At 44.6% G+C, this 27,855-nt stretch overlaps 1 protein-coding gene across 1 annotated transcript; it reads right to left on the bottom strand.

The window, feature by feature from the left end:
• Positions 1-411: 411 nt before the first annotated feature.
• On the bottom strand, positions 412-27,217 carry LRP3 (LDL receptor related protein 3). Its single transcript, XM_071567556.1, has 7 exons — positions 27,066-27,217; positions 22,197-22,244; positions 14,926-15,064; positions 5,460-5,668; positions 3,461-4,547; positions 2,176-2,308; positions 412-1,242 (listed from the first exon to the last, which is right to left on the bottom strand). The coding sequence occupies exons 1-7, from the start codon at positions 27,133-27,135 to the stop codon at positions 439-441; spliced, it is 2,490 nt and encodes an 829-aa protein (XP_071423657.1). The 5' UTR covers positions 27,136-27,217; the 3' UTR covers positions 412-438.
• Positions 27,218-27,855: the final 638 nt, after the last annotated feature.

The raw sequence follows: 27,855 nt of genomic DNA on the forward strand, positions 1-27,855 counted from the left end.
TATGTCTAAAAAGACAACACTGTTATTTCTAGCATAGTACTCAGTGTTAGAATGACTGGTGTCTGCCCCAGGTTCTAACAGCGTTCTTTCTAGTTCAGTAAGGTCATTTGAAAAGCAAAGAAACACTAATTCCCTGAATGCAAAGTGAATGAAGGTACAGAAGAAATACCAGAGGATGGAGATGCCTCCAAACTGCAGTGACACATTCCTGTTCTCCCAGCCCCTGACATCACATACTGGCCTACTTCTGCCCCACTGGAGTTTCAGGAATAGCAACGAAGGCATGAACTTGTCCCATTTAGTCTCGCACTGCACTCCCTGCGGGGTTAAAGCACACTGGTCTGAGGAGACAAAACTGAGAGCACAGACGTGGCATCAAAGTGCAGTCACAGAAACAACCAAGTTACCAAATTTACAGGGCCAAACCAAAAATTTTTATTAGCAAACAAGTAAAGATTCATCATCACTGGTATTGATTTCAGAGAGGGGAGCAGAGGACTCTAACATTGGCACTTCCACAGAATGGCAACAAGCTGCATGAACACCCAAAGGCTCCTCCCGGTAGGAGTTAGGGCAACATTGGTTTTGTCCATCCACATGGATATGAACATTCATAGGGCTGTCTGGATAACCAGACTCCCACTTTTTTAAGGGCAACCTACATGGCTCTTCGCTGAGCGGATGACTTCCACTTAAACTACTGTCCTCTGGGACAGTCCTCCTGGATGCTGACCCGCCATGGATCGTTTCTGCAACACTTTCAGATAAAGGATCTCTGAAAGCCTTTCCTGAATCCACTTTACTGGACTGCTTAAGCTCTCTGTCAGAGTCAGCACTCAAAGATTTATCAGCATGTCCAGCCTCAGGCTCTGCATGTGCTGCTGTGCAAGTACTTGGTAAGGGGTTGGAAGGCGATGGCTCTGTGGCTTCAGTCTCTGGCTGCGAGCTGCTACATCCAGCGTCTTGGGGGCCCCTGGCCTGGCCATTTGCCTCTAAGCCAGGTCCCTCGGGGGAGGGTGGAGGGCTCTGCACAGCCCCCTCGGCACGGTTGATGATGCCATCCCCCAGAGTAGTCTGTGAGGTGCGGGCGGGCGTCAGGAGGGGGATCTGCCCTCTCACCCGTGGCCGGTGGAAGAGTCTGTTCCAGAGCCGGCCCAGGCGACGCCGCGACGAGCTCCGTCTGGACGAGTGACGCCTCATCTGCCTCCGCATGGCTGTGCGAATGTTCTGCAGCACGGAAGCCTGTAACACAGGTGGGACTGACTATCATTTCACACATACTTAAAAGACTTCCCTAAATCCCATTCTCCCCACCAACACCTCCACCTGACCGGAATTCTCAGACTTGATCCCTGCAATTCCTTGTTAAATGCATATTTTGTAACAATTTGAGAACACTAAAGACAGATCTGCCTGCACCAAAAGACTCTCAGAGTGGTTTGGACTGGAAGGGACATTAGATATCATCTAGTTCCCACTTCCCTGCTGTGGGCAGGACACCTCCCACCAGACCAGGTTGGTCAATGCCCCATCCAACCTGGCCTTGAACACTGTCAGGGATGGGACATCCACAATTTCCCCAGAACTTACAGAGTTTCTTTATGAGTTTAAGCTCTACTTGTCTGCCCAGGAAGGCACTTTTCCACTGGAGTAACAAACTACAAGTGTGTTATCACAGTAAGAACTGTATCATACTTGAATACTTCTGACAGAGTACAGGAATTTTTTGAGAACTCAGCAATTAAATAGAAGAATGACTTAATGGCTTGCCAATGTAATGTATCTGTAAATGGAAAATAATCCCAGAATTTCCCCAAAATACTGCTAGAGACCTTATTTCTTATCACTTCAAGCACATTTACAGTTTCAGCCTGAAAAGCCTTTTTCCTATTTACTTCCTGACCTTTCTGTTTCTGCTCATTCTATCTTGATGTACAGCAAAACAGCATGTGCTTATCTCACTGCTGTTCCCTAGCAAATACAGTTAGTATGTTCAAAACTACCCACAGCACCAAGATGAGTAACTGTGGTCTTTCAGCTCCACATAACACATACACATTTTTATGTTATTTCCGTATAACTGGCACAGCCACTGAAATACAGTTCCAGATTGAGTCTATCTAATTTATAGTAGTTTGGCTGCTGAAATTTTCACTGGCATTTGTGTCTGCTTACTTGGGATGCATTGTACACAGGGAAATCTTCAACTGGGGGGATGAGTCCCTGTGCAATCAGCTGTCCATAGGAGGGTGGAGCTTCCCGCCGCACAAACTCTGCCTCCAGCCGCGTCATCTGAGTCTCAAAAGCTCTGGAAACAGAACCAAAAAGAAAACATGGAAGAGAATAACAGTCAGTTTGTACTGCCTCTCTCATGTTAGTGTATAAAAGCACTGCCAAGGGGTTCATGCTACAAGCAAAACCACAAACCTTCAAGTAAGCTCCATGAAAATCTTATCAGGACGCTAAAATAAACAAAAGAACTAAGAGTACAGGGTATAAGCACCAGCAAATCAAACCAGCAAACTCCCTGGTGCAGTCTCAGGTTGGACTCTGTGGCAATGACAGTAATTTCAACTGGCCAGTAACTGTTGTGCCAGTAACTTGTTCAGCAAAGGTTACTTTTGGAAAAGACAACATTAAGAACTGGAAGCAGCCACACAACAGGGGCAGCTCGCAGCTGCAGCGAGCTCTGGCTGCCCTGTCAGAACAGAGGCACTGAGGTTCCCAACACAGCACAGTGCCTGTTTCCCTGCTCCTTAATCATGCAATTTGATGAGGAGAGAATGTAAAGCACTCAGGTTAACACAGGAACAGTGTCAGCAGCAGGGCACAGAGCTGGTGTCCACGATGGGAGATGGCAACCAGAGTCCCTCGTGACTCTCTCCCAAAGGGCAGAACCAGACCTGCACAAACATGTAACACACAGGCAATTAAACACACACTGCACACACAATGAGGCACACAGGCCCAGGGGAAAGGGGCACGGCTTACACATGGACAGCAGCTGCCCAGGACTGGCCCCACCACTGCAGGACATCACTTTTAGCAGAACTGAGAACTGGAGGGGATAGAGGTTTTTCAGTTCAGATTCAGTGAAGACTTCACTGTAGCAGTTCAACACTCAATTTTTGGTAGGGGCAAGGGGTTTGTTGCAAAGGAAGGAAGAAGAGGAAATTGCTCAAGACAGATTAAGTTAAATACAGATTCTGCCATGCTGCACAATAAAAGTGTATTTCTCATCGATCACAGAAGAGCTGACATTCCCCTAACTACTTCTGAAAATCTTAATACTCTTCTCTAAGCCTAATGCAGTGACTGCTATTTAGTTGTCATCAAGCCCTTGGATTTGATTTCACAGCATTTTGCAAATTCTTTGGTTAGCAATCAACTTCTCTTTCCTTTTAATAAAATGGAAAAAACCACCACAGCTGGGAAAGCATCATCAAAGCAGGACACTTACCTGTATTCCCTGGTCCTCAGAGAATACAATTTAAATGCACAACCCAGGGCTATCACCAGCAGCAAACCACACACCAGACTCCCAATCAGAGCAGCTGTGATGACCTTCCTGGGGACAATCACCAGGCAGTTGTGTTCATCACTTCCATCCTGGCAGTCTTCTTGGCCGTCACAGCGCCAGGTCTCAAAGATGCACAGATTTGTCCCACAGTGGAAGTTTCCTGGCTGGCAAGTAAAGCAGTTCTTTTCATCTGAGCCATCGGGACAGTTCTTCTGGTTATTACAGCGGTCAAGGATCGAGTAACAAAGCCCACTGTTTCCCTCACATGGGTATTCGTTCTTCTGGCAGGCAGGACAGTTCTCCTCATCCTTGCCATTTGGACAGTGCCACCAGCCATCACAGTGCTGCTTATCTGTGAAACATTCCTCATCGCTTCCACAGGGGTGTTCCCAGGGAAGGCAATAGCCTTTCACCTGATAGGTCGCATTGAATCCATGGCCAGTGCTCTTGGAGCGGGCGTGATAAGAGACAGTGAGCTGGCCCTTTGACGACTCCACACTCACCGAGTGCCTGTTGTTGTGGTGGGAAAAGGTCTGCATTAATTTATCCCCTCTCTCCCCGATGCCATCGTACACCTTGACGTAGTCACTGTAGCCCAGCTGCAGATCGAGCTGCAGCAGGACGTGCCGGTTGTCCTGCGTGTCCACAAACCACGTGCAGCGAAGGTCCGACCTGCTGTGATCGGCACGGAAGAAGTCTGGGGAGGCAAAAGAGCCATAAAAATTACCCAGCCTTTTGCCACAGGAAAGATCAGGACAATTCTCTTCATCCGAACCGTCACTGCAGTCCTTAACGGAGTTACACCTCAGCTCGTTCACCAAGCACTTGGTGGAGTGGGCAGCGCTGCACTGGAACATTCCTGAGGGGCAGATGCTGGAGGGAGGGTCTGTTGGAGGGACAGTGCAGTTCCTCTCGTCCGAGTTATCCCCACACTCATCCATGGAATTACACTTCCAAGTACTGGGAATACACTTCCCGTTTGCACAACGGAATTCATCCGACTGGCACACAGCCTGACCTATCTTTCCTGGGAAAGAGGACAGGAAAAAAAAGTCAGTACCTGTGGGGGGTGACAGTGAGTGCATCCCTTAAGGAAAACTGTTTGGAGCGCACCTGAAAGAGATGAGAGCTACCTGTGTATGTGTGTGGCTTGTAGCCAATGAGAGGCTGTGGTGTATGTGAGGTGAATTGGTTAACCAATAATGTAGTGGCATGTTGGATGTGAGAGGGTATAAGAAGTGTGGATGTTACTGAGTGGGAGAGATGATGGAATAGGAACTTCTTGGAACTATCTACTACTACTATGAGGATCTGTTATCTATCTTGAATAAACTCTCTAAGTTGTAAGCCTTCTGATGTCTGCTGTACCTGAGCTCTTCTGACCATCCATCCACACTGCGCCCCTGCCCAGGATTAAGGGGCTTACCCCTACACCTGGTGACCCAAAACATGGTGACCCAATAAGTACCAAAACATTTTGAACTACCTGATGTCACTTTTTAATGACTCCTGCCCTGCATGTCACAAGTCACTCAGTCAGGCCAGCACACCTCAGCAATACTGTTTAAAAGCCAAGTGCAAATGACATTAGTGTTCCCATGGATATCAGAAAAAAATTCTTCCCAGAGAGAGTACTCAGGCATTGGAATGGCCTGCCCAGAGAGGGGATGGATTCCCCATCCCTGGAGGTTTTTCATCTGAGATTGGCCGTGGCACTGAGTGCCATGGTCTGTTAAAGGGACTGGAGTTGGACCAAGGGTTGGACTTGATGATCTCAAAGGTCTTTTCCAACCCAGTCAATTCTGTGATTCTATGATTCTATGACAATACTTTATAGCCACCAAGACTAGCCCAAGGCTCCTGTCAAAAAAAAAATAGTACCATCTTCAAGTTTTGCCAGAGAGAGTATAAATGAAGCCAAAATAGTGTAATATTATACCTCTAATATAAGAAAGGCGAAATCCCTGAGCCTGTCCTGAGCTTGATGCATCTGAGTGAAAAAATATCCAAACATGGTCCCTTGCAGAGATGAAAGATGGAGGTATGGAAGATCCACACACTTTGTACTCCTCCCTCTTGGAAGATGGGCCAATCATCAACCAGTCTACTGCACACTTCTGAGACTCTTCCAAATCAAAGTTCTTAAAACTGTTGGGAACAAAGGAAAATACAAGTTACAAAGAGACCATGTATATGGAACAAAGCCAAACAGAGAAAAAACCAGACTAACAGCTGACTTTCTGTGCCAAGCAGTGCTGACATAAAGGCATCACATTCCAAGATAACGAAACATCTACAGTACCTTGAGTATATAGAAACAAAGCACAGCCCCCCATTTGGAAAAGCACCCATCTCACAGGCATAAACATCGTGCCAAATAGCTCCAAAAGCTGAAAGAATGATTTCTCTTTTACCCAAATCTTTAAACAAAACTGTCTCCTAAAATACAGATATGAGGAAAAGCAAAATTCCAGAATACATTATACAGGAGGTAGATTAATTTCAGCAGTTGTTTCCAAACTCAAAAGCTACGAAACTAGGGATGACAGGGGTAACTACTGTCTTGGAAAAAGACCAATAGGAAACAGTACAAAGAACCCTAAAGGGATAAATATCAGAGACACAAATCCACTCTTCAGGCTGTGAATAGGCAGAAAGAGAGCAAGAAGGGAATAGGGGTGGTAACAGAACCTAAAATCTAACACTACTATTTTTCAATTCAAAGACTAAAATATTCCTTTTCTGGGAATGCAAATGCAGAGCAAACGAGACTGTAACTTTTGACAGTGAAATTTCCATCCCTTCTGCTGACTGAAGCCCAGTGATTATTCCACAGTAACTTATCTAGTACAAAGAGGTGCCCTGTTTTTTTGCAGATAATACTCCCTTAACCTATGGCTCAGGAACCACACATGGTGTTTGTTCTCTGACGAACAGATTGAATTTGCATTCAGGAATCTGCAATGACAATAGCAGATTGCACAGAAAAACATACTCATTAGGAAAGGGCACGCTGTTCTGAACAATTAAAAATGATTTTTGGTCCTCTTTCATGTCTTCTGTCTTGACAGAAGTTTGTGGGTACTCCATGCAAATATCTAAACAGCAGTTTCAGAAAGGCTGAAAAGCTGCTGCAAAATAGAGACTGCCTTCCACAGAGGACTCTTCAAACATAAAAGACAAATTCTTTGGAAAAGATAACTGAAAAGATAAGATATCACTGTGTATTTACAATAGGCTGTCAATGCCTGCCAGATCCTGCCCTTGGAAGGGGAAAGGGGAAGAACAGCAACTACATGAAGTAGCCAATTCATTTAAGCAGGACACCCAACCTACACTCACCTACAGGTTCTGCCAAACATACCAGCTTAATATGAAAAACAAAATTACCAACAAGAGCATGAGAAGTAAGGGAGCACTGAAAGTGTTAAGTTAAAATGGAAGTTAGATGTCCAAAAACACAGGTGCAGGCAAGGACAACCCACCCAGAAATATGCCTTGCCTCTTTTCTAACTCTTCCTCCCACCATGCTCTGTGTGCCTTCCCAGCTGGAAAGAAACATCCCCACAGCACTTAATTCTTTGCTATAAGCAACTTCATCAGGCTTCTGAAACCAGCATATTTTGCAAGGAAGTTTTAGATGACTGTGCAGTCAGAATGAAAAGATACAACTACTCAGCCATGCAAAGATAAACTACAGAGTATTTCTGCTGCAGGTGTTCAGCAAAAAACGTTTTTAATGACCAAAAATGCATATGAAAAGGCACTGCAGCATGAACATGAATTATCCAAAGCATCAGGGAGACTATAGGTACTCATATCAAGTCTCCTACAGAAGATGTGAGATAGCATTACTGAGCTGCCACATTGGTTTTCCTGCCTGTAATTCATTTTGGCACCAGACATCACCTGGGGTTTCTATCATCTGCTTTGAGGATTGTTTGTAGGGATTTCCTGTCATAGAGACCTTTTGAAAAAGTGTTAGAAATACCTACCTGCCCAACAACAAAAGTTTTCAAGAAAAGGGAAGAGTCACTAAAGAAATGGAAACTCAAAACTGGGAAGTGGGGGTGGGAATGAGTAGAAACCTCTGCTTCTGCAATACAAACAAGACAATTTACTAAGTCTTTTGATCTCTTACTTCTGTAGTTGGTTTAGATGTACCAGGATCAACATAAAAATACAAACAAATTGTTCTCCTATCCTACTCCTTCCCAGCACTCCAACTGGAATCCAAAGCCACTCCTTTTTGCCCCCTCTGCTGGAAAGAGCTACTTCTGTCCATCAAACCATAGTGGCCACACAAGAGACTGAACACCCCCAGAAGAGAATCTGTCCATATAATAAACTGTCTATGCCTCATATTAGAATGCATTTCTTTCTAGGAAAAAAAAAGGTTTAACACTAAGATTCAGACAGAATATAGAAAAGTCAGCTACATGCACATGCCTTGTTTACAAACCCTTCTGCAGATGGCAGCAATACCTCTCAAGAGCCTGCAGGCATGTACAATTAATATCTTTTACTTGCACCTTGAAAATGTAGTATTGTACATTACTAATAAACATCCTTCTTTGGTTAATTACAAAAGGTGTGGAAAAGGAAGAACCTTTAGTCTCACTTGCCAAAGCAGATGACCAGGCACACAGAGGATAACAGTTTTTCCTGAGTGTCAGTTGTGGATCCCAAACAGATTCTGAGCAGAATCCCACACTTCTCCACTAAGAAATCCAAACTTTAGTCACAAACCCAGAGCTGATGAGGCAGAACAGACCTGCATGTTTGACAGATTCTGCCTGTCAGAGATGCACGAGCTACTGAAACAAAATGCCTTGGTATTCAAAAAGGGTCAATACAGAATATCCACAAGAATGGGTTCTTTTACAAAACCAAGTATCTTAATCCTGAATGCCCAGGAGCTTTGAATACCATGGAACAAACACAATTTCTCTGAAATACATTCTAGATCCAATGCAAATAGATACCACAGCAGTTATAAAATTTCGTCTTCTAAGGGCAAAAGCAAAGTCGAAGGAATTACATTCCACCCCACGCAAATTAATCAACAGATGTATTTTGAACCAATTCTCCTTTGATTAAGGCATTGTCACTTCACTCCAGCATCCTTTTAAGTTGTACTGTCCCAACTAGAAGCAAATTTTTCCTTATTTGAATTGATGGTGATCACACACAAGACCAAAACCAAGATATATTAGAATGGGCCCTTGCCACAAAAAACACTCCTTTGCAAAAAAATACAAAACATGAATACATAAGTGTGCATTTATAAATACATAAAATTGGTTTTCACTTTAGAATGCATTTGTGACAACAAAGTTTTGTGTTAAAAGTTTCTGCCATACTACTCCTGACATTAAGTATACAACTGATTTATTTTAGAGTCCTGAATTCTGTGCTCAACCTCTGCTACTTCACTTCTTTCATCATCTGTAATTAGATCTAGTGCTGCTGCAGTTACAGTCTTCTGAAGAATAATTTAATTCTGCTACCCACAAAATAGAGCTCAGGGACATTTATTTATTCAGCTGAACTTTTCCAAACTGGAATGCAAATTTTTTCTATCGAAAGGATTAGTCCAGTGGTTGAATGAGTGATGGTATGCAATGGAAGGGACAAAGTCTTGTGCTTCTACTGCTTGTAGGACAATACAAAGATCTTACAATCTTTGGAAAAGTACTAATAAAGTCAATTTACTGAGGGGCTGGAGCGGGGCCAGAGAAGAGTTGGTGAAGGGACTGGAGCACAAGTGCTGTGGGGAGAGGCTGAGGGAGCTGGGGGTGTTCAGCCTGGAGAAGAGGAGGCTCAGAGGTGACCTCAGTACTGTCTGGAACTGCCTGAAGGGAAGTTCTGGTCAGGTGGGGGTTGGTCTCTTCTCCCAGGCACTCAGCAATAGGACAAGGGGGCACGATGGGCTCAAGCTCTGCCAGGGGAAATTGAAGTTGGAGATGAGAAAGAAATTCTTTGCAGAGAGAGTGCTCAGGCATTGGAATGGGCTGCCCAGAGAGGGGCTGGATTCCCCATCCCTGGAGATTTTTAAACTGAGCTTGGCTGTGGCACTGAGTGCCATGATCTGGTAAAGGGACTGGAGTTGGACCAAGGGTTGGACTTGATGATCTTGGAGGTCTTTTCCAACCCAATTGATTCTATTATTCTGTGAAAGTCTGTAGTCATTGTTGTTGAGGGAAGTCTCAGACTCTTTGCATCCAAAAGCTGTATGATTTTTCTGTGACTAAAACAATAAATAGGATGAAGTCACACTGAAACTGGGAGACTAAAGCATAATGTCACCACCCCTCATGCAGCATCAGCCAGTACCACAGTACTTTTAAACACCTTGGGCAGGAAGCACAGGGTTTGGGAGGAAAAGCAGAGGTCACTAACCCCTTCCAGCAAAGCCCTGTGATAGGTCTGAAGGAGTGGGATGTGGATCCAGAGGCCCATCCTCCAGCCTTCCCCACTGCAGCCCCTGCCCCACATCTCCTGCCAGCCAGAGCTTCACTTTTAGGGCAATCAATGCTCCTCTGCTCCGGCACCTCAGCACTTGATGAGGAAGGGAAGGAGAACTCAGCTTTCCTCCAGGACTTTCCTCCTCTCCACAACCAGAGCACACAGCCCTAGTTCACAGGGCAGGAAGAGGAAAAGCACTCAGTCATTAGTAATTTTAGCACTAGAACTGGAATATTAACAAAACAACACCCACCACACATGTTCTTTAAAATGCTTTGGCCCTTAGGCTGTTCCCACTGCCACCTGTGGATCCCCAAAACAAAACAGGAATAGAGAAGGTTATACAGGATCAAAATTATTGGACCAAATTTTGCAGGTTTTGTCTCTTCTGAAAGATTCTACTCAAAAGTACTAACTCTGGTTATCTTGCTTTTTGGAATGTCTCTTCCACAGCTAATTCCTTTATCTATCCCCTACTTTTATACAAAAGTCCAAGAACAGTCTGTTAAACACTGAAGTATTCAGAACTTGGGTATCAAAATAACTCACTGTGAACTGTGAAACTCAGCACTAAATCTTGTTTTTACCAAATTTTGCCGAAATCAGTAAATTAATCTGATTTTTCTTTCAGTGGTACAATACTGTAAAAAGGGTTACATCCAACAGTGAGCAGAACTCCAGGAGCTCACAGAAAATTACAGGGTCAGTCAAATACATCAGTTCTTGCCTATGAACTCAAAGTAACAGGAGCTTACAATGATAGTAACTGACAAGTATTTTTATGTTGTTGGAAAGAACTTCATTAAACCAGATAATCATAAACATACATTAACAGTCTGTACATACAAGAAAAATGTGCAACCTGCAAAACTAATGCTTAGCAGAGCAAAGCTTTTTGCCATCTGCACTGAAAGCAGCAATAGCAGCTAGGAAAAAAAGCACTTCTATAAATAATCCAGGGAATGCTCTACAACCCCTATAGTAATTTCAGCATGATTGACTAGAGATTAAAAAAAAAACAAACCCACTCTTAATAACTGGAAAAGGACAAACATGAGATGCAAAATCTGAATGAAAGCAATTAGTAAATAAATAAAAAAGTTAATGTCCAATTTGGCCCTCTAAATTCCTTTGACAAATTGGAGAATAAACATTATGTAGCAGAGCACAGTCCCAAAATAAAACAGACTAGCCAATTAAGCAAGAAAAGTTACTTCTATTTGCCAACTTCTCACAGCAAGTGCAGACTGTGAACAACTGATGACTTAATTGGCTCATTAAAAGCTTCTGCTTAACCACTGAAGCACAAGGATCTGAAAGTCAGGAAAGCTGTTCTGCTCCCAGCTCCCAAGCACCAGCTAACGGTGTAACTCAGGCAAGAGACACTGCCACTGTTCCTTCAAAAGCTCAGCACATGCAACTGAGTGAAATAAATGGCTATTACAAGGTTTTTCCAATTAATGTCAAGTTCTGAAACACTGAGTTTGGTAAATAGGCAGTGAAACAGTCCCTTTAACTATTCCCAGTTACAGACCAGCAAGTCTTTACATGAACAGGCCGCAGTTTTACTCAGAAATTGAGACTTGAATTGCAGAATCAGCTGGGTTGGAAAAGACCTCTGAGATCATCGAGTCCAACCCCTGCCCCAACAGCACCTGGCCTACTGGACCAGGGCACCGACTGCCACATCCAGTCTCTTAAACCCCCCCAGGGATGGTGACTCCACCAGCTCCCTGGGCAGCCCACTCCAATGGCTGATCACTCTCTCTGTAAAGAACTTCCTCCTGATGTCCAACCTAAACCTCCCCTGGCACAGCTTACGCCTGTGCCCTCTTGTCCTACTGCTGGTTCCACGGGAGAAGAGACCAACCCCCACCTGGCTACACCCTCCTTTCAGGTACCTGACAATTTCTTTTTTCAGAACCAATGTCATGAGTCACAGAAGTGAAAGCCAATGAAGGTGATGCCCCACACCTCAGTTAATAAGAGACAGCCTGAGTGATTCACTAAGCAGATGGCTTTTCAATACTCTTATCTTGAACTTTGAGCATGGAGAATATTTTACTCTCAGTCCCATAAATATCAATAATGAAATAATAAATTTATACTCTGCCCACATCAGGGTTAATTATAACAACAACTGCTGAACAAAAGTTATCTTGATCTTTTTCTAAGATGTGAGGAAGCATATCCCCATAAAGCCTGTAAAGGATGGTACAAAGGCAGTCACTTCATATGACATCTTTATCTGATCTGACAGGATTTCATGTAGCCCTCTGAGAAAACAGGTGTAAAAATAGAGAAAATGAGTGGGAAAAATCAAGCAGTTTCCAAAACAATTCCTAACAGACTGACTACCTGAATTTAAAGAGACACAACTGGAAAACAGTGGCTACAGACTTGTTCCCAGGTCTCAACAAAACCATTCCATCAGACACACACAAACTTGGAAGAAAGTATTAAAATGTGATAACTAATAGAGTGGTATAAGCACAAAGAACACAGATTTCCTGTTTATATGAAATCTCCAAGGATTTCTAAAAAGTAAACTATAAAGCAAAACAAGAAGCATGGAAAAGTGAGGGTATGAAGAAAATCAATGCACACACATGAAAGATGGGCATTAAGACAAAGCTTCTAAAGGACATGCCCACAGGAGCCAGCACCTTACAGTGCATGTAGATCTGGGCACTGATCTACTGAAAGCTGCTGAGTAACAGGCTTATAAAAAATGACCTACTGCAAAGGGTTTAGAAATTAAAAATACCTTCAATTGCAATTTTATCCCTTAATGACACCTGCTGTATCTCATTATATGCATCTCTTATGTAACATTGCTGTTCTACTGCCAATAAGAACTCAAGATCAAAGGAAATGCATTCAGAGTAACCCAGCAAAAACAGAGTAACCCAGCAAAAACGGAGTAACCCAGCAAAAACAGAGTAACCCAGCAAAAACAGAGTAACCCAACAAAAACAGAGTAACCCAACAAAAACAGAGTAACCCAACAAAAACAGAGTAACCCAACAAAAACAGAGTAACCCAACAAAAACAGAGTAACCCAACAAAAATGGAGTAACCCAGCAAAAACAGAGTAACCCAGCAAAAACAGAGTAACCCAGCAAAAAAAGAGTAACCCAGCAAAAAAAGAGTAACCCAACATAAAAGAGTAACCTAGCAAAAAGGAGATGGGTTTTTTGAGACCTTTCAAAGTCCATATGTTAGCATAAGAACAGTGTTTGATTTTCCTAGGAAAATGTAAAAAGCCACTCTTGTGCCAGCACACTGTTAGGACAAGAAGCATACCCAACTACTCAGAGAAGAAAATGTTTGTATCTGAACCCTCTCAGCTTGCCTCCACCACGTTAGCCTAGGCAGGTCAGCTGCTTCTTGTACATCCTTGGCATTACAAGGGCTACAGCCTTGTAAAGAAATCCTCACATGCTGGAACACTGAGTTTCACACTCTGGAGTGAGTCATTGCAAGTACATTTATAGTCAGGAAGGTACCACCACCACAGTGCTCCCTGGGATGTAAACACACAGCTCCCATTGTGTGTGTGTGCACAGGAGGGCAGGATATGGTTGTGTATTCAGTGACAGAAAACAAACCCATTAAGAAGAAATCTTTCAAATCATATTGCTGTGCACACATTCAAGCTGTATACACATTATTACCAGTTTCCACACCTCACTCTCCTTTATTTTTTTAGCCTCTGCTACCCTCATACTTGCAGAAGAAAGCCCTAATTCTAACTGGGAGCTCTCAGACATTTCCATAGCATAAACTGCATTACTATTCTCCAGAGTTAAGTCCTGTGTCTCATTTGTTTGCTTCCTCTGAGTTTCCAACAATCTCTGCTTTGAAACAAATTCCCCAAGTCCAATACAAAGTACTGGGGTTTAAATGCATGTTTCTATTTATGGATCTTGATGCTGGCAGGTATTTACTTCATTACTTTTGATGAGTAGTTCCTATTTGGAACCACGGATGGTGGAGCCCTCCTATTATTCCATCTGTGGCAGATTTGTTTTTAATTGCTGAGCATCTGCACTTGAAGAGCTTTGCAGTCCTTTTAAGCAGCTGAGCAAAGAATGAGCAGATGGTGTCAAATACAACAGTACTAAAAACAACAAAAAACCCTTTCCTAGATTTTTGAGGTTTTTTGTTTGGTTGGTTAGTTGGCTTTTTTTAACTAAGAAATTCTTGGTTCAAGGATTCTACAAATTGGCCCAAAGAAATTAAACACATTCACAGTATCCTCATATTATAGCCTAAACATTCTTAACAAACCATTTGTAGTGTATTTTAGTCTTTATTGAATAGTATTTTTCTAGAATTGAGATGAAATTATACCATAAATGCTAACTATTATTTAATTTGTTAGAAATAAATATTAAGCAGAAAAGCAAGTGCCTTTTGGTTAACAAGTAACAACAAGCAATAACTACCTTTGACTATCTATTAAACATAGAACTATTTCAAGACAGAGAAAAAGCAATTTTTGCTGTAAGAATTTTATGCATCCCACTGAGGCTGTTGTAGGTTTTATAGCCTTCACCTATTCCTATTTATAAGCCATGAAAAGAAAGGGGACTTTAATGTGAGTAAATAGATCACTGTTTCCTACCCCCTCATCTATCACAGGTACATGAAATCTCACATGGGCATTGTGAGGATAAATACATTAAAAGACTACAAGTGCCTTGTATAATAATGATGTCAGAAGCAGCCTACAGAAACAAGACACAGTGAGACATTTCTAAAATGAGAGATGTGCCCAATCTGTAATCATGTTCCAGTGCAATAAACTTCAGCTTTCTTTGACCACCCGGTAGCTCTGACAGACAACCTCACACTGGTATGTCTGGTAAGAACTCACTCTTTTTTCATTTCAGCAAAGCAGCTCTTCACCTCCACAGAATATCAAACCATACCTAATTGTTATCATGTCTCCATGATCTCCTTGAATGTACCAGCTGCAGTTTATGGCTGGAGGATAGTTCAGTGGCCAAGAAGGACTGTAGATGACTCCCCGTCTCTCTGTGTGCTGTTCCAGTTCTCCACTGCAAGCAGCTGTTAATAAGGGGGGAAAAAACAATATTGTTAATGCTTTGCCTAATCAACAATTCACAGGAGCTTTCATCAGTTTCTGGGGATTGCAGACAAATGAGAGTCAACAGTTTTATCCTCCACTGCTTTCTTCCCTGCCCTGGTTTTTAATTAAGACACCTGCCCCAAGTGTAGGCAAGCACAACCTGCACTTCAATGCAGGACCAATCAATAACTCTCTATGAACCTACCAAAGGCTACAATCAATATCACTGCACAATCTGCCAGGAGGATGGAACACAGAAATCATTCCTACCAGCTTCCCAAAGCCTGGGTAGGTCACTCAGCAACTGAAGAAGATTCATATTCATTGTAAAGTAGCTAGAAGCTCATTTTGTTGTAACATGTTCCTGGACATGTTTATTCTTCTCACCACATGACAAACCTGAAGGGTTAAAAAAATATCACTCCAGATCCCTCCTCCTCAAAAAAACAAAACAAAACAAACCCTAAAGGAGAGTCTGATGTCAAATGTTTTTACTGAAAATTACTAAAGTACTCTAAATTCCTTCTGAACTCACATAGATGGGAAACATTTTCCAAACAGGGAAAGGAGCAAACAGGGATAAATAAAGCTCAACATTTTCAAAGCACTTTTAGTTCTTCCTGCTACATCAAATACTTATAATTTGTAATTAAACAATTCAAAAATGAAAGTGAAATGTTCCAAGGAAAAGTTGGAATGCTGTTCTGATGGGAAAGCAGACTCCTAGCAGACTACAAAAGGGGAAATTCTCCAAAAATATTTTTTAAACTATTTTTAAACAAATTACTATCTGGAGCATGACTTGTGGACTGCAGCTTTTGACAGAAGCTCACATTCTTGCAGCTGAAAAAGGAAGCAAATTGAAAAAAAGGTTGCCTATACCTTAAGCTTCCTAATACACACACATGTCCAAAATAAACTGTGTTATAAATGACATATTTACAGCATTGCTTGAAATGCAGCCACATAAATACATCACAGGAAGCTCAACAGGAGCCACCAGTGTGCCCAGGTGGCCAAGAAGGCCAAGGGGATCCTGGCCTGGATCCAAACTAGCGTGGCCAGCAGGCCCAGGGCAGTGACCCTTCCCCTGGACTCTGCCTTGGGGAGGCCACACCTTGAGTGTTGTGTTCAGTTCTGGGCCCCTCAGTTCAGGAAAGAGATTGAGGTGCTGGAGCGGGGCCAGAGAAGAGCAACGAGGCTGGAGAAGGGACTGGAGCACAAGTGCTGTGGGGAGAGGCTGAGGGAGCTGGGGGTGTTTAGCCTGGAGAAGAGGAGGCTCAGAGGTGACCTCAGCACTGTCTGGAACTGCCTGAAGGGAAGTTCTGGCCAGGTGGGGGTTGGTCTCTTCTCCCAGGCACTCAGCAATAGGACAAGGGGGCACGATGGGCTCAAGCTCTGCCAGGGGAAATTGAAGTTGGAGAGCAGAAAAAACTTCTTTGTAGAGAGAGTGCTCAGGCATTGGAATGGGCTGCCCAGAGAGGGGGTGGATTCCCCATCCCTGGAGGTTTTTCAGCTGAGCTTGGCCATGGCACTGAGTGCCATGATCTGGTAAAGGGACTGGAGTTGGACCAAGGGTTGGACTTGATGATCTCAGAGGTCTTTTCCAACCCAATCCATTCTATGATTCTGTGATCACTTTCAATTCCCAAGTGGGATCAGGTTTAGCTGCACTGGAGGGATGGAGGAAAGGAGTGGCTGCAGAGCTGCCCTGCTTCAGTCAGGTCAGTGGCAGGGCCCTGCTGAGCTCCTGGCTGGGGCTGGCGCTGGGGCTGCAGCTCCAGCAAACCTGGCCCTGGCCCTGGCCCTGCTCTGTTTGCTCACAGGAAGCACTTCTGAAGTGAGAACCACAAGAATATAAAAAGCACAAGGTAACTTACCTAAGGCAAAACATAAAACAAGACGGTATTTTTATTCTCCAAGTAGGGCATTCCACTGAAACATATGCACATAATTCCTACTAGTTTCAAAGGCCACAAAAGCATACAGAATACATAAACACAGGAAAACATCTGTTTTCCAAACAAATATTTTGCAGGAATGCAGTTACAAAAACAAGAACATTTTTGTTGTCACACTTCTAAAACCAGAGGCTCCGTGCTAGATGCTGAAAAATACTGAGATGCAGATGCAATTACACAATTATAAAAGCAAATGTAAGACCCACAGGACTTTTCAACTCTAGTTCTCAGTGTGTTTAGGTCTATAAATGTGTATCAACATATCAGAGCAGTGTGAGAAGTATGGATGTGATTTGTGTCAGTAAAAACTAATAGGTTATTGAGGCTCCTATAGTGACATGAGAAAAACATATGGCCAGCAAATTAAATAAAAATTCCAACTTACACCCACATGGAGAGATAAACAGGATGGTGTTAAATCACTTTATCTCCTATAACTTTGTGAAGGACCACATGAATTGTAACAAGAAAGTTGAAGAGTTAAAACTTTCCCACATCTAAAGGGAACAGAATTTATGATGGGGTTATCACTAGAGTTGTAAGAGTGACTTAGCTATGGTAGTATATGTTAAACTGCTTAACAATGTACTTAAAATGTTTATGCATGAGTTGAATGAATATGTGTGTAGAGACTAAATAAATGCTAGAGTTACAGTGTGTTTGGGGTGTGATGGGGTAACAATACTTGTGTCCATTGTACCCAGCATGCTGGAATTGCTTTTATCATATAATAAATTCTAATTAAAAACCTATGACATTGAGACTATGTTTCTCACAGCAGCAAAAAAGGGATCTAGAGCGAGCAACCACACAAAGGAGCTAGAAAGGCTGCATTTCCCAACTGCCAGGCTACTAAAACTTCAAGATGGGAAGGAAACAGGATGCACAAAGCAAAATAGCAAACACACCCGAGAGCACTATCCAGAGGCTTCCAGCAACAGCTCTGCAAGTACTTCTGGTGCCCTTGTAGCAAATACTGTTCTGGATTAATCTTTTATTCACAGTATGTGCATGAGAACAGAACCACAGTTGCACAAAGCTTATCTGAGTTCCACTCCGAGGCAGCCCCACTGACAGGCCGGTGGCTCCACACCAGCCCCTCCACTGGCACACGATCAGTGCAGTTGAGCAGAGCTGTCATTCTCCCAGATACTTGTTTCTAATGTTTAGGAAGCAATTACAAAGATCCTGAGCAACGGTTATCTGAAGTATCCCAGGTTTTTTTGAAAGCAACACTGAAATAGCATTTTTTCTTTTGCAATGATGAACAGTTTCCTGATGTGTCAGCAGAGGAACTGCTGCAACATCACAGTCCGGGTTTTCAGTGAGGAACAGTTTCTTATTAACACTTCACAGCTGATACCAATGTGGGACACAGAAAGAACAAGCACCGAAAGAAACAGAGTTTTCCTTTTGACAGAAGAATCGTAGCTGTGAAAATCTAAGTACATATGAAAGGAAGGGCTGTACTGACACTAAATGCCATTTTGGGCAGTTCACCAGACAATGGCAATCGCTGCCCAAAGCTTTACCACGGCTTTACCCCCTCTGATGCACAACCAGCATTTCAGACTTGCCTTATTCAAAATCAAAAGGACAACTCTTGCAAAGGGTCCCGATTTGAATGAACCCCTAATCTGAATTCATATTGCCAAAACTTAATTACACTATTTTAAGGATATGACCACAGCCCCCTAAACCTCTTGGAGCAAAGTGGGGACACTCCCCCACCCACCTCCCCAAACTACTACAGTGTTTACCCAAACCTCACTTAATTGCTGTATGTTTTTGATGCCTTTCTTTTCCCATCGGTGCTCATTACCATGAGATTTGCAAATAACAATTGATCTCCTTTCTGCTCAGTCACCTCCCTCTCTACTCCTTGTGCACTGACTGCAGCAAGGCAGGCAAGGTGAAGTACCCGAGTGCTGCTTTCAGAGGCTCTTCTTCCACCACCATAAATTTTGAAAGAAAAACCTCTACTAAACACAGCCTTCAGTCCTGGCAACAAAACAGTAAAACCACAAAAGGGCACAACTTTATACTGTTGGGGCTTCAGTGTCAATAAAGGGGCCCCACTTCCCTCCTCAGCTCCTGCAGGATCACACACGTGCCTGAGCACTGTCGTTAAGCGGGGCTGCAGCATGACAGTTGTGATTCCTTAAAGAAAAGAAACAAAACCCTGTTCAAGTTGCCAAGATTTCTAAAGGAAAGGGAAGTTCCTAAATAGAAAGGTACAGTCCTGGATTGTGAAGATCTTATCATCAGTGACAACACACAAGAACAGCAGTGATAACACCTTTTTAACCATTTTTCTGTATCTTTCCACAGACCCTCTGCACAAACACAGAAGAAAAGTAAAAACCCAATAAACTAAAACCCCCAAACTGCTCAATTTTCCACATTTAGCATTACTGGAGAAACATAAAATAATACCAATCCCTCAACTGGCAAACCAACCCACCAAAATTCTTCCTGAGATGGTGCTTTAAAAGAAAAGATAAATTCTAAAGACAATAATGAGTATTTCATAAATTTTAAAAAAAAATCAATTAAAAAAATCAAAACCAAAAAAAACACCCCAAACTTTAAACAAATGCTAGAAGAGATCTGAGTTCAGCAAGTTTTGTCAAACAGGCATAAATATGATTTAGGCTTTTTCTGTAACAAACTGATTTCTTCTACTGTAAACAGCAGTAGGTTCCCTCTGCCAGCTAAATATGCCACAAATAAATGCAATAAAATTTCCAAAAATTTTACATGAGTAACATGACTCCTATTTTTGCAAGAGCAACTGTAACAAAGCAGACACTGAGCTTCACCAAAGGACAGAGCACTATGCTGTGCAGGAATAAATTTTCAGATAATCCCAGCAGAAAACAAATCCTGCAGCTTCACACTCTTCTGTCATGCCCCAGGGTCTGTCCCAGCCCCGAGGGACACATCCCAGCCATCTGCTCCAGCATAAAAGATGGTTTGCACCTGGCACAAGGAACCACTCTCGAAACCGAAAGCTTGGCAATACACATTTCCTCAAGTAGCTGTCTCAGAGTCAGCAGGAAGCTCTTCCAGAATTCTCAAAATGCTCTCTCAAGGAGGGCTTGCACGTGTGGTTTAATGCAAGTCCCTTATGCGTGTGGAAAAGAGGACGTGGGGCTCCACTGCACTTTGCCCAACCTCCAGCTGGCAGCTGCTGCCCCTGATCAGAACCAGTGAAGGCACAGGCCAAGGGTTTAGCTCACTGATCTGACACAATCTGAGCTCACACTGCTGGGCCAACAGGCTGAACGGGCTCACTGTGAGCCTGGGAAATGGGGCTCAGGGCAGGACTACCCCCAGGCAGCAGCAGCAGCCACTTGCCGGCCCTAAAGGCATTGGATACACACACTGTACAAATACAGCCGAGATGGCTCCACCTGCACCCTCCAGAACCCACAATTTCTGCTGTTCATAGAATCATAGAATGGACTGGGTTGGAAAAGATCTCTCAGATCATCAAGTCCAACCCTTGGTCCAACTCCAGTCCCTTTACCAGATCATGGCACTCAGTGCCACGGCCAAGCTCAGCTGAAAAACCTCCAGGGATGGGGAATCCACCCCCTCTCTGGGCAGCCCATTCCAATGCCTGAGCACTCTCTCTGCAAAGAATTTTTTTCTGATCTCCAACTTCAATTTCCCCTGGCAGAGCTTGAGCCCATCGTGCCCCCTTGTCCTATTGCTGAGTGCCTGGGAGAAGAGACCAACCCCCACCTGGCCAGAACTTCCCTTCAGGTAGTTACAGACAGTGCTGAGGTCACCTGTTATTTGTAGAAGAAACTGCACTAAAGCTTATCATAGAACCCAACCCTGTAATAAGCTGCTTTGTCAGGACGTGTTTAGGTCAGCAAACATTCCTCCCAGCTTTTCTGAGGGCTTCTGAGAAACATCCCCTGGCGAGACCAATCCCTGGCAAAGTGCACTCTCCTACCCTGCACCCTCCAAGGCTCAGGTGAGAGAAGGTACATGTGGATCACACTATTGCAATGCCCTTTTATGATCATTTTCACCCCCAGCTCCAGTTACACCACCAGGAGACAAGGTCACTCCAAACTGTATGAGGACAAGAAAACATAACTGCAGGTCATGCTGCAAACTCTGAGGTGTGCAGCATATTTGAAAGAATAAAAGGTACAACTCTGTTTCTAGCAACAAATCAGCAGAGCCAACTGGATGAAGCATCACATACTCCAGGCCAAGGCAGTACCACCAGTCTAGGCCAGCCACTGTATAATTACTTAGTTTACACTTTGTAAACTCATATATCATGGAGCCAACAGATGCCAAACTCCATCAAAAGCCAAAGACCCGTTCAGACAGAATAGACTATGACACAGATGACATTCTGCACTTTTTCCAAGGAAAGAATGGAAAACACTGTGTGGCAAACAATCCATGTCCTCCATGGCTGATCCACACTTCCTCTAACTTAACTTTAAGGAAGTTACCTAATAATAAAATTACTCCCTTCTGATTTGAACCTTGTCTTGAACACTCAAGCTCCCACATTAATCCATCTACTGCCTTAGGATTATTCTTGTGTTTTCCCATATCCCTTCCTCCTATCTCCCTTGTTTGGCTTTTTCAATTTTAATTTAAGTTGCAGCCTCTTTGGGCATAGTGAGCCTACACATGGGACTGTGGATTGACAGGCACAAGAGGGCCCTTATCTCTGAGAGGACCCCGAGTTCAGTGTTCCCATAATGTCAGCAAGTCACAGAACTGTTACAGAGAAGGGAATTACACAAAGTGCTGCAATTCTGGTTGAATTTTGATATTCATAAGACTTTTCAATATTCTTGTTTTAGCCCAGGAATGGGCCATGATCCCTGGCTTGTTATTCCCAGACACATTTCCTGAACATAGTTTTCCCCTCAACACACCAGCATGTACTATGACCTTATTTTCAAGGTTATAATTTTTTTCTAGCACAGTGACACTGATGGAGCCAATAACCCCAGGAACACTCAAAAGTCCTAAACTTCCTAAAATGGCACTGTTAGACTCTCTCAAAGAAAGGTCAGACCGTTCCACTGAAAGATCTCTTTGTGTGGGGAAGAAACAGTAACAGCTCAAAAGAACAGTAAATGCAAATAAGAAAAGTATGACTTACCTAATGAGGTAACAGCACTTTCGATTTTCCCAGTCAGGAAGAGATTCACTGTGTAAAGACAGAAAAATGATGTTCAGACAGGCTCCAGCAGCACAGGGTGGCAGGCAGTTGTTATAACCACTCCTGTGTGTTTGCTGGGGTGTTAACATAAATGCACTGCAGCTTTCCAACAAGAACTTTGCTTATCTACACAAGCAAATCATGAAATCAACTATTATCCTTCATTGTAGCAAAAAAAATAGTCCACACACAAGGTTAGTTTAGAATCTGTCAAACATGCTACCAAAAGAAACAACTGTCAATCTATTCTAAATTGCCTTCTGTGGGATTTTTTTTAAATTGAGGAAGACAAGAACAATTCTACTAAAACATTCATCATCACAGCTAATGACTTTACCTCCATAAATACTGGGAAATAACTAATGCCATTATTATCTTTAAATACATCTCCCCTGAATAAAGCAAAGTTTCTTCCTCTCAGGTAAATATCACCTTAAAAATCAACTGCTAAAGCAACATGATTGCCCTGACTAAGCAAAAGTAAAGGTCTACTGGAACAATCAAAACAGGATGAGGCTGTACTTGAAATACATACTTGACTTGCAAATTAATTTCCAAAGACTCACTTTCTCAAAAGTCTCCTCTCACAGTGTATACCATTAGACAGATATGGTAAGAGTAGTTATTGCCAAAAAAAGATTTGTCCTGTGTAATTCTTACTCCAGAGCTCAGCACTAACATGTAGTTCCATATTAGTTTCCCCAAACATTCTTTAAGGTACTTCTCTAGAGAACAATTACATCATGTTCCACTAACTGCTCTCATTTCAACAGTAATCTGCAATCTACAAAGATAGCCCATTAATAAAATAACAGATGTTTAAAAGAATTAGAAAGGTTTAGGTTACCAAAAAAACTAATTGACAACATCGCAGCCCAAGCACTCACTTTGGCTTTATTTTGCAGGTGTTAAGTCCTAAATATTTTAATAGTCAATCCGTTAGCAAACATTTAGTAAAAATCAACAGTAGAAGAGAGGAAGAGAAGCCATCCGTGTTCCCAACAGTCCCTGAGGAAGCAGATGACAATTAACACTATTTATGTCTCAGAGTGTGGGCCCCCATTGTCTCCTACACTGTCTAAACACATCACAAAACAATGAGCCTTGCCCCGACCACCTTCTGGTATAACTTAAACCAGCACAAGAGGAAGAAAGTACTGATCACTAAAAGGGTGGAAATAAAAAAGGTAAAAACGACCCCTCAGCTTGCCAGTCATGGTTTTCAGTTTGTGGTGGATCTGAACCACCACAGTGCAGCAGTCCAGGTCCCTGCAGCCGTCCTCCCCTGACTCACATCTGGCCGTGCCCAGTCTGGATTTCCTCCCTCCTGAAGCCTCTGCTTTTGCAGACAGGGATTTTGGGAAGCTCACAGGCTGCTGCGGACCCCGGGCTGAGGCCAGGCCCAGCAACACAGACACAGTGACCAGTGTCACAGGGCCAAGGGCAGCAACTTCTCCCTCCTGCTCAGTGCTCGTGGGACTGAGCTTTAGGAACACACAAAGGAGGGCACCTACCTGGGGGCATGTGTATGTTGTGGCTTTAGAAGCAACACACCTGAGCCAGAGACTGGTGTTAACAAGCATTAACATGATGTTCAGAGGACCTTACCAGCACTGATTTTATTATGTAATTAATGCACAGTAACATTTGTTATATAATGACAACGTGCTATGTAATTATTTCCTCTGTTGCACAGTGCTAGCTTGCCCCAGGAGGTCAGTAAGCCTGCCCAGGAGCCAACCCTCCATCCTGAACCAGGAAACAGCTCAGCTGTCACCCCTGCTCTGTGGCAATGCAGCACATCCGTCTGTGACAAACCTCAGATCCCAGCAGCAACAGCAGAACACTTCCCCACATGGTGTTAGAGCACTGCTAATTCTGTAACCATAGTGATACAGTGGTAAGGACTGAGAAGAAATTAATCAGTGATTTAAACACAAATTTATATTCAGGAGAATTAAAATATTTCGTTTTGCTCCAAAGCAAGTACATGAACATACTCTGCAAAACTATCATCACCACAACTGAAAGGAGTGTTTGAAGATACATTGTATAGAAAAGTCTGGGTCTGTACTCTACAACCTTTCTTCATGTTTCATACCCGAATCCCCCTAGAAGCCAAAAGAGAACACAAGATGATGAGGGGCCCTCATCCCCTTTCAATGGAAACACAAAGGATAAAGACATGGGGCACAACAGGGTGGAATTGGCCAACTCAGAGTTATGTTACTGGGGACTGTGGAACAGGAATCCCTAATTTACTATCAGAAATACGACTTTGCAGCTCATAGGCAGCTTTGCACAACCAGACCTGGCAGGTGTCTCAGAAAGACAAGACCCCAAACCCACTCTTTTACCTCTGCAAATGCAAAACTTCTAGAGGCTGCAGTTGCAAGTTCTTTGCTCTCATTTTCAAACCCTTTTATACTAAGAAGTCAGCAGTCATGAACAGTTCTCTAAAATAAAGTCTGTGTTTCACATCAGGTATCTTCCCCAGCAACTGAATAAGCTCACAGTTTCCAGTATCTGTTTTGCTCCCTCTCAGTCTCACTCAAGACCATCAAATCAAACCACAAGAGCACTGTAACCAGCATTTTCTGAAGGACTCAGCTCTCAAAACTGTCAGAGACTCTAAAGAAAGAACAGCCATTCCCTGCTAGTGTTCTTGCCAAAACAAAATCCTGTCAGAATAAAAACAGGTGAGAGACCAGAGTATATTAAAAAGTTTTCTAAATGCTCTGTTGGGCAGAAAAACCAGAAAAAAACCAGAAGTGGTTCAGTTGGCTTGAACTCCCTGTAGGAAGTTACTTACTGTGCCAATCATTTGTATTGCTAAGTATTTCTCAGGGTGAGGTTTTCAGCTGGGAAAGTGGTTTATTTGGATCAAAAGGGAAATATACATCTTGGCACCTCCGAACCAAATAACACCTACCAGGCTTTTCCCACAGCCAGCACAGACATCAGCTCTGCTACTCTGATTCCCTCCTATCTGGCAACTTTCTATGTCCCCCAGAATTTCTTAAAAAAGATAAACAAAATGGCTTTAAAAAAGAACGGTGAAACAAACCAAATTCCAGCCTTTGGAGCAGCAAGTTTAAAGACAAGGTCACACAGCAATGGTAAGTGGCAGTGCAGTGATAGAGACAGCAAACACCCACACACGGGCTATGGGAAAACAAAAAGCAAAAGAATGGCGAAAAGCAAGAACCAAAAACAAGGACAGAAGGAAAGGACACACAAGCAGGAAGTAAAATAACAAATTAGTTAAAGTAGCAGCATTATATTCTTAGGGGCTCACTGAAGCAGAATACCTTACAAACTTCCCACCTCTCATGTTTCTCAACTTTCACTACTGTCAGTTGTGCAAGGAATAGGAATAAAACATTCCAGCTGAAAAGAAGAGCCAGACAGTGAAATTCTAGAAGTCATAGAAAGCAGAAACCTACTAATTTTCAACCTGGCATCACCCACACCTAACTACAAGAAGTGTTCTCATTTCAACTCTGGAGTTTACATAATCTTTTATTATCTTATTAGTCATTTTAATAATAACTGTGCTATTTCTGTTAAGTAACAAAGCTTTAACAAAGGTCTGACTGGGCCACAAAAAAAAATTCACAAAAAACCCCACAACAACCCATTTCCCACTCCAAAAAAAAACCACCAGAAATTCAGAGATTTGATGGAAACTTGTATCTTTCTCTAACTTTAAATAAACAATGCAGCAGACATTATCCCCACAGTGTGCACATCTCTGAAATCCCTTTAAGATTCTTTAAAAAAAATGTAGCTACAAAGGATGTGCAAACTGTTCTGGAATTCAACTAGCTTTTTATATTGTACTTATGAGAATTCAAACAGATACATTTGAAGTACCCAGAGCAACTTCTAAACTTCAACTTCCTACTTTTTGTGGGCAAGCATCGATGTTAAGGGAACACTTATACAAAAAAGACAACAAGCAGTCTGGACACAGATGCTCATTTCTGATTGTTTATGTAACAAATAGTAACTGCCCTTTAGGATTAACAAAATGACCTCTAATCCAACATTCTTAGCCAATAGATGCGGTTTTAGCACATTGTGCATCACAGAGCCGAGGCGGTTTGCAGTGCAGGGTGCGGAGGGCTCCGTGCAGCCCCAGCAGATCCCGGGGCAGGTCAGGAGGGAGCGCTCAGCTCCCAGAGCCCCAATTCATTCCCGCGAGTCCCTGGAACAGACCCGGGTCTGTCGCTCGCTCCTCCACTCGGAAGTGCCAACAAGCCCATCTCCGCTGCCAGCCCAGGCTGGGAGAGTGCAATACCTACCACCCTGCCATAACCCAGCACCTGCTGCAGGGCAGAGGGGCAGCGATGGCTTCGGGAGGAGGCGGGAGGGGAGAACAGGGTATGGCAGAGGAACGAGCGGGAAGATGCTTCTCCCTCCCCGCTGCCGCTCCAGAGCAGTGCGGGGCATCCCGCAGCGAGCCCCGCTCGAGCTCACGGTCCCGACATCCGCCGGCCTCAACTTTTTTTTTCCTTTTTTTTTTTCGTTTTTTAGCGCTATGTGGGGTTAAAGCAGCGGTTCAGGGCGCTGGGCAGCTCCGAGGGACCCGCGGTGCTGTGCAGGGGCCCGGGGTGCTGTGCCCTGCTCCCGGCCCGGGGTGCTGTGCCCTGATCTCTGCTCCCGGCCCGGGGTGCTGTGCCCTGATCTCTGCTCCCGGCCCGGGGTGCTGTGCCCTGCCTGCTCGAGGTGCTGTGCCGCCGGCCTGGCCCGCCTCCCGCAGCCCCCCAGCCCCGCAGCCCCCCGGTCGGGCCGCCCCGCACTCACCCAGGCAGATGGCGGTGAGCGGCGCCAGCGCGCCCTGCCGGAGCTCCGCGGCTGCCGCTGCCTTCTCCATGGCGGGCCCTGCCCGCCCGGCCGCCCTTCAGCGCGGGGGGCTCCGCGGCGGCTCCGCGCCCGCCCGGCCCCGCTCAGGCCGAGCCGGGAGAGGCGCGGGCGGCCCGCGCTGCCCCCGCTGGGCGCGGGGCCGGGCGAGGCGCGGGCGGCGGCGGCCGCGGCAGCCCCATGGCCGGCCCGGCCGGGGCAGGTGGCGGAGCTCAGACCGCAGCGCCGCCGCCGCCGCCCCACGTGACAGCCGCGCCGGGCCGGGCCGGGCAGCGCGGGGAGCCGAGCCGAGCCGAGCCGTGCCCTGCTGAGCCGAGCTGAGCCGAGCCGAGCCAAGCCGAGCCCTGCTGAGCCGAGCCGAGCCGAGCCGTGCCTCGCTCCACACCTGAGGGGCCGCCACCAGCGCCGGGCGGAAGGGAACGCGGGGGCCGAGCCGCGGGGCTTCCTGTGAGGCGCGGCCGCTCCCGGCGCGCCCTGGCCGGACGAGCCGAGCCGAGCCGAGCCGAGCCGAGCCGAGCCAGGCCGGGCCGGGCCCCGCGGGCCATGGCGGAGCCGCGCCCAGGACCCGCCGGGGCCTGAGCCTGCACAGCCCCGCGCCCACAGCGCTGGCGGGTCTGGGATGAGCCGTCCCCGGCGATGGGCTGTGCCCGCAGCCCCCGCAGCAGCCTCGGCTGTGCCCGCAGCCCCCACTCGCTTCCCTGCCCTAAGGACTGGAACCCGCACTCAGACCCGG

This window comes from Pithys albifrons, chromosome 12 (assembly GCF_047495875.1).
Source record: "Pithys albifrons albifrons isolate INPA30051 chromosome 12, PitAlb_v1, whole genome shotgun sequence".
Lineage (NCBI taxonomy): Eukaryota > Metazoa > Chordata > Aves > Passeriformes > Thamnophilidae > Pithys > Pithys albifrons.

What these genes read in the sequence shown, in the direction of transcription:
- LRP3 (XM_071567556.1), bottom strand. Translation starts at nt 27,135, where the DNA reads ATGGAGAAGGCAGCGGCAGCCGCGGAGCTCCGGCAGGGCGCGCTGGCG. An exon ending in CTGAGGACCAGGGAATACAG is followed by an intron (nt 2,309 to 3,460) that starts GTAAGTGTCCTG and finishes TTCTGTTTCCAG; the next exon opens with AGCTTTTGAGACTCAGATGA. An exon ending in CTGTGTACAATGCATCCCAA is followed by an intron (nt 1,243 to 2,175) that starts GTAAGCAGACAC and finishes CCTGTGTTACAG; the next exon opens with GCTTCCGTGCTGCAGAACAT.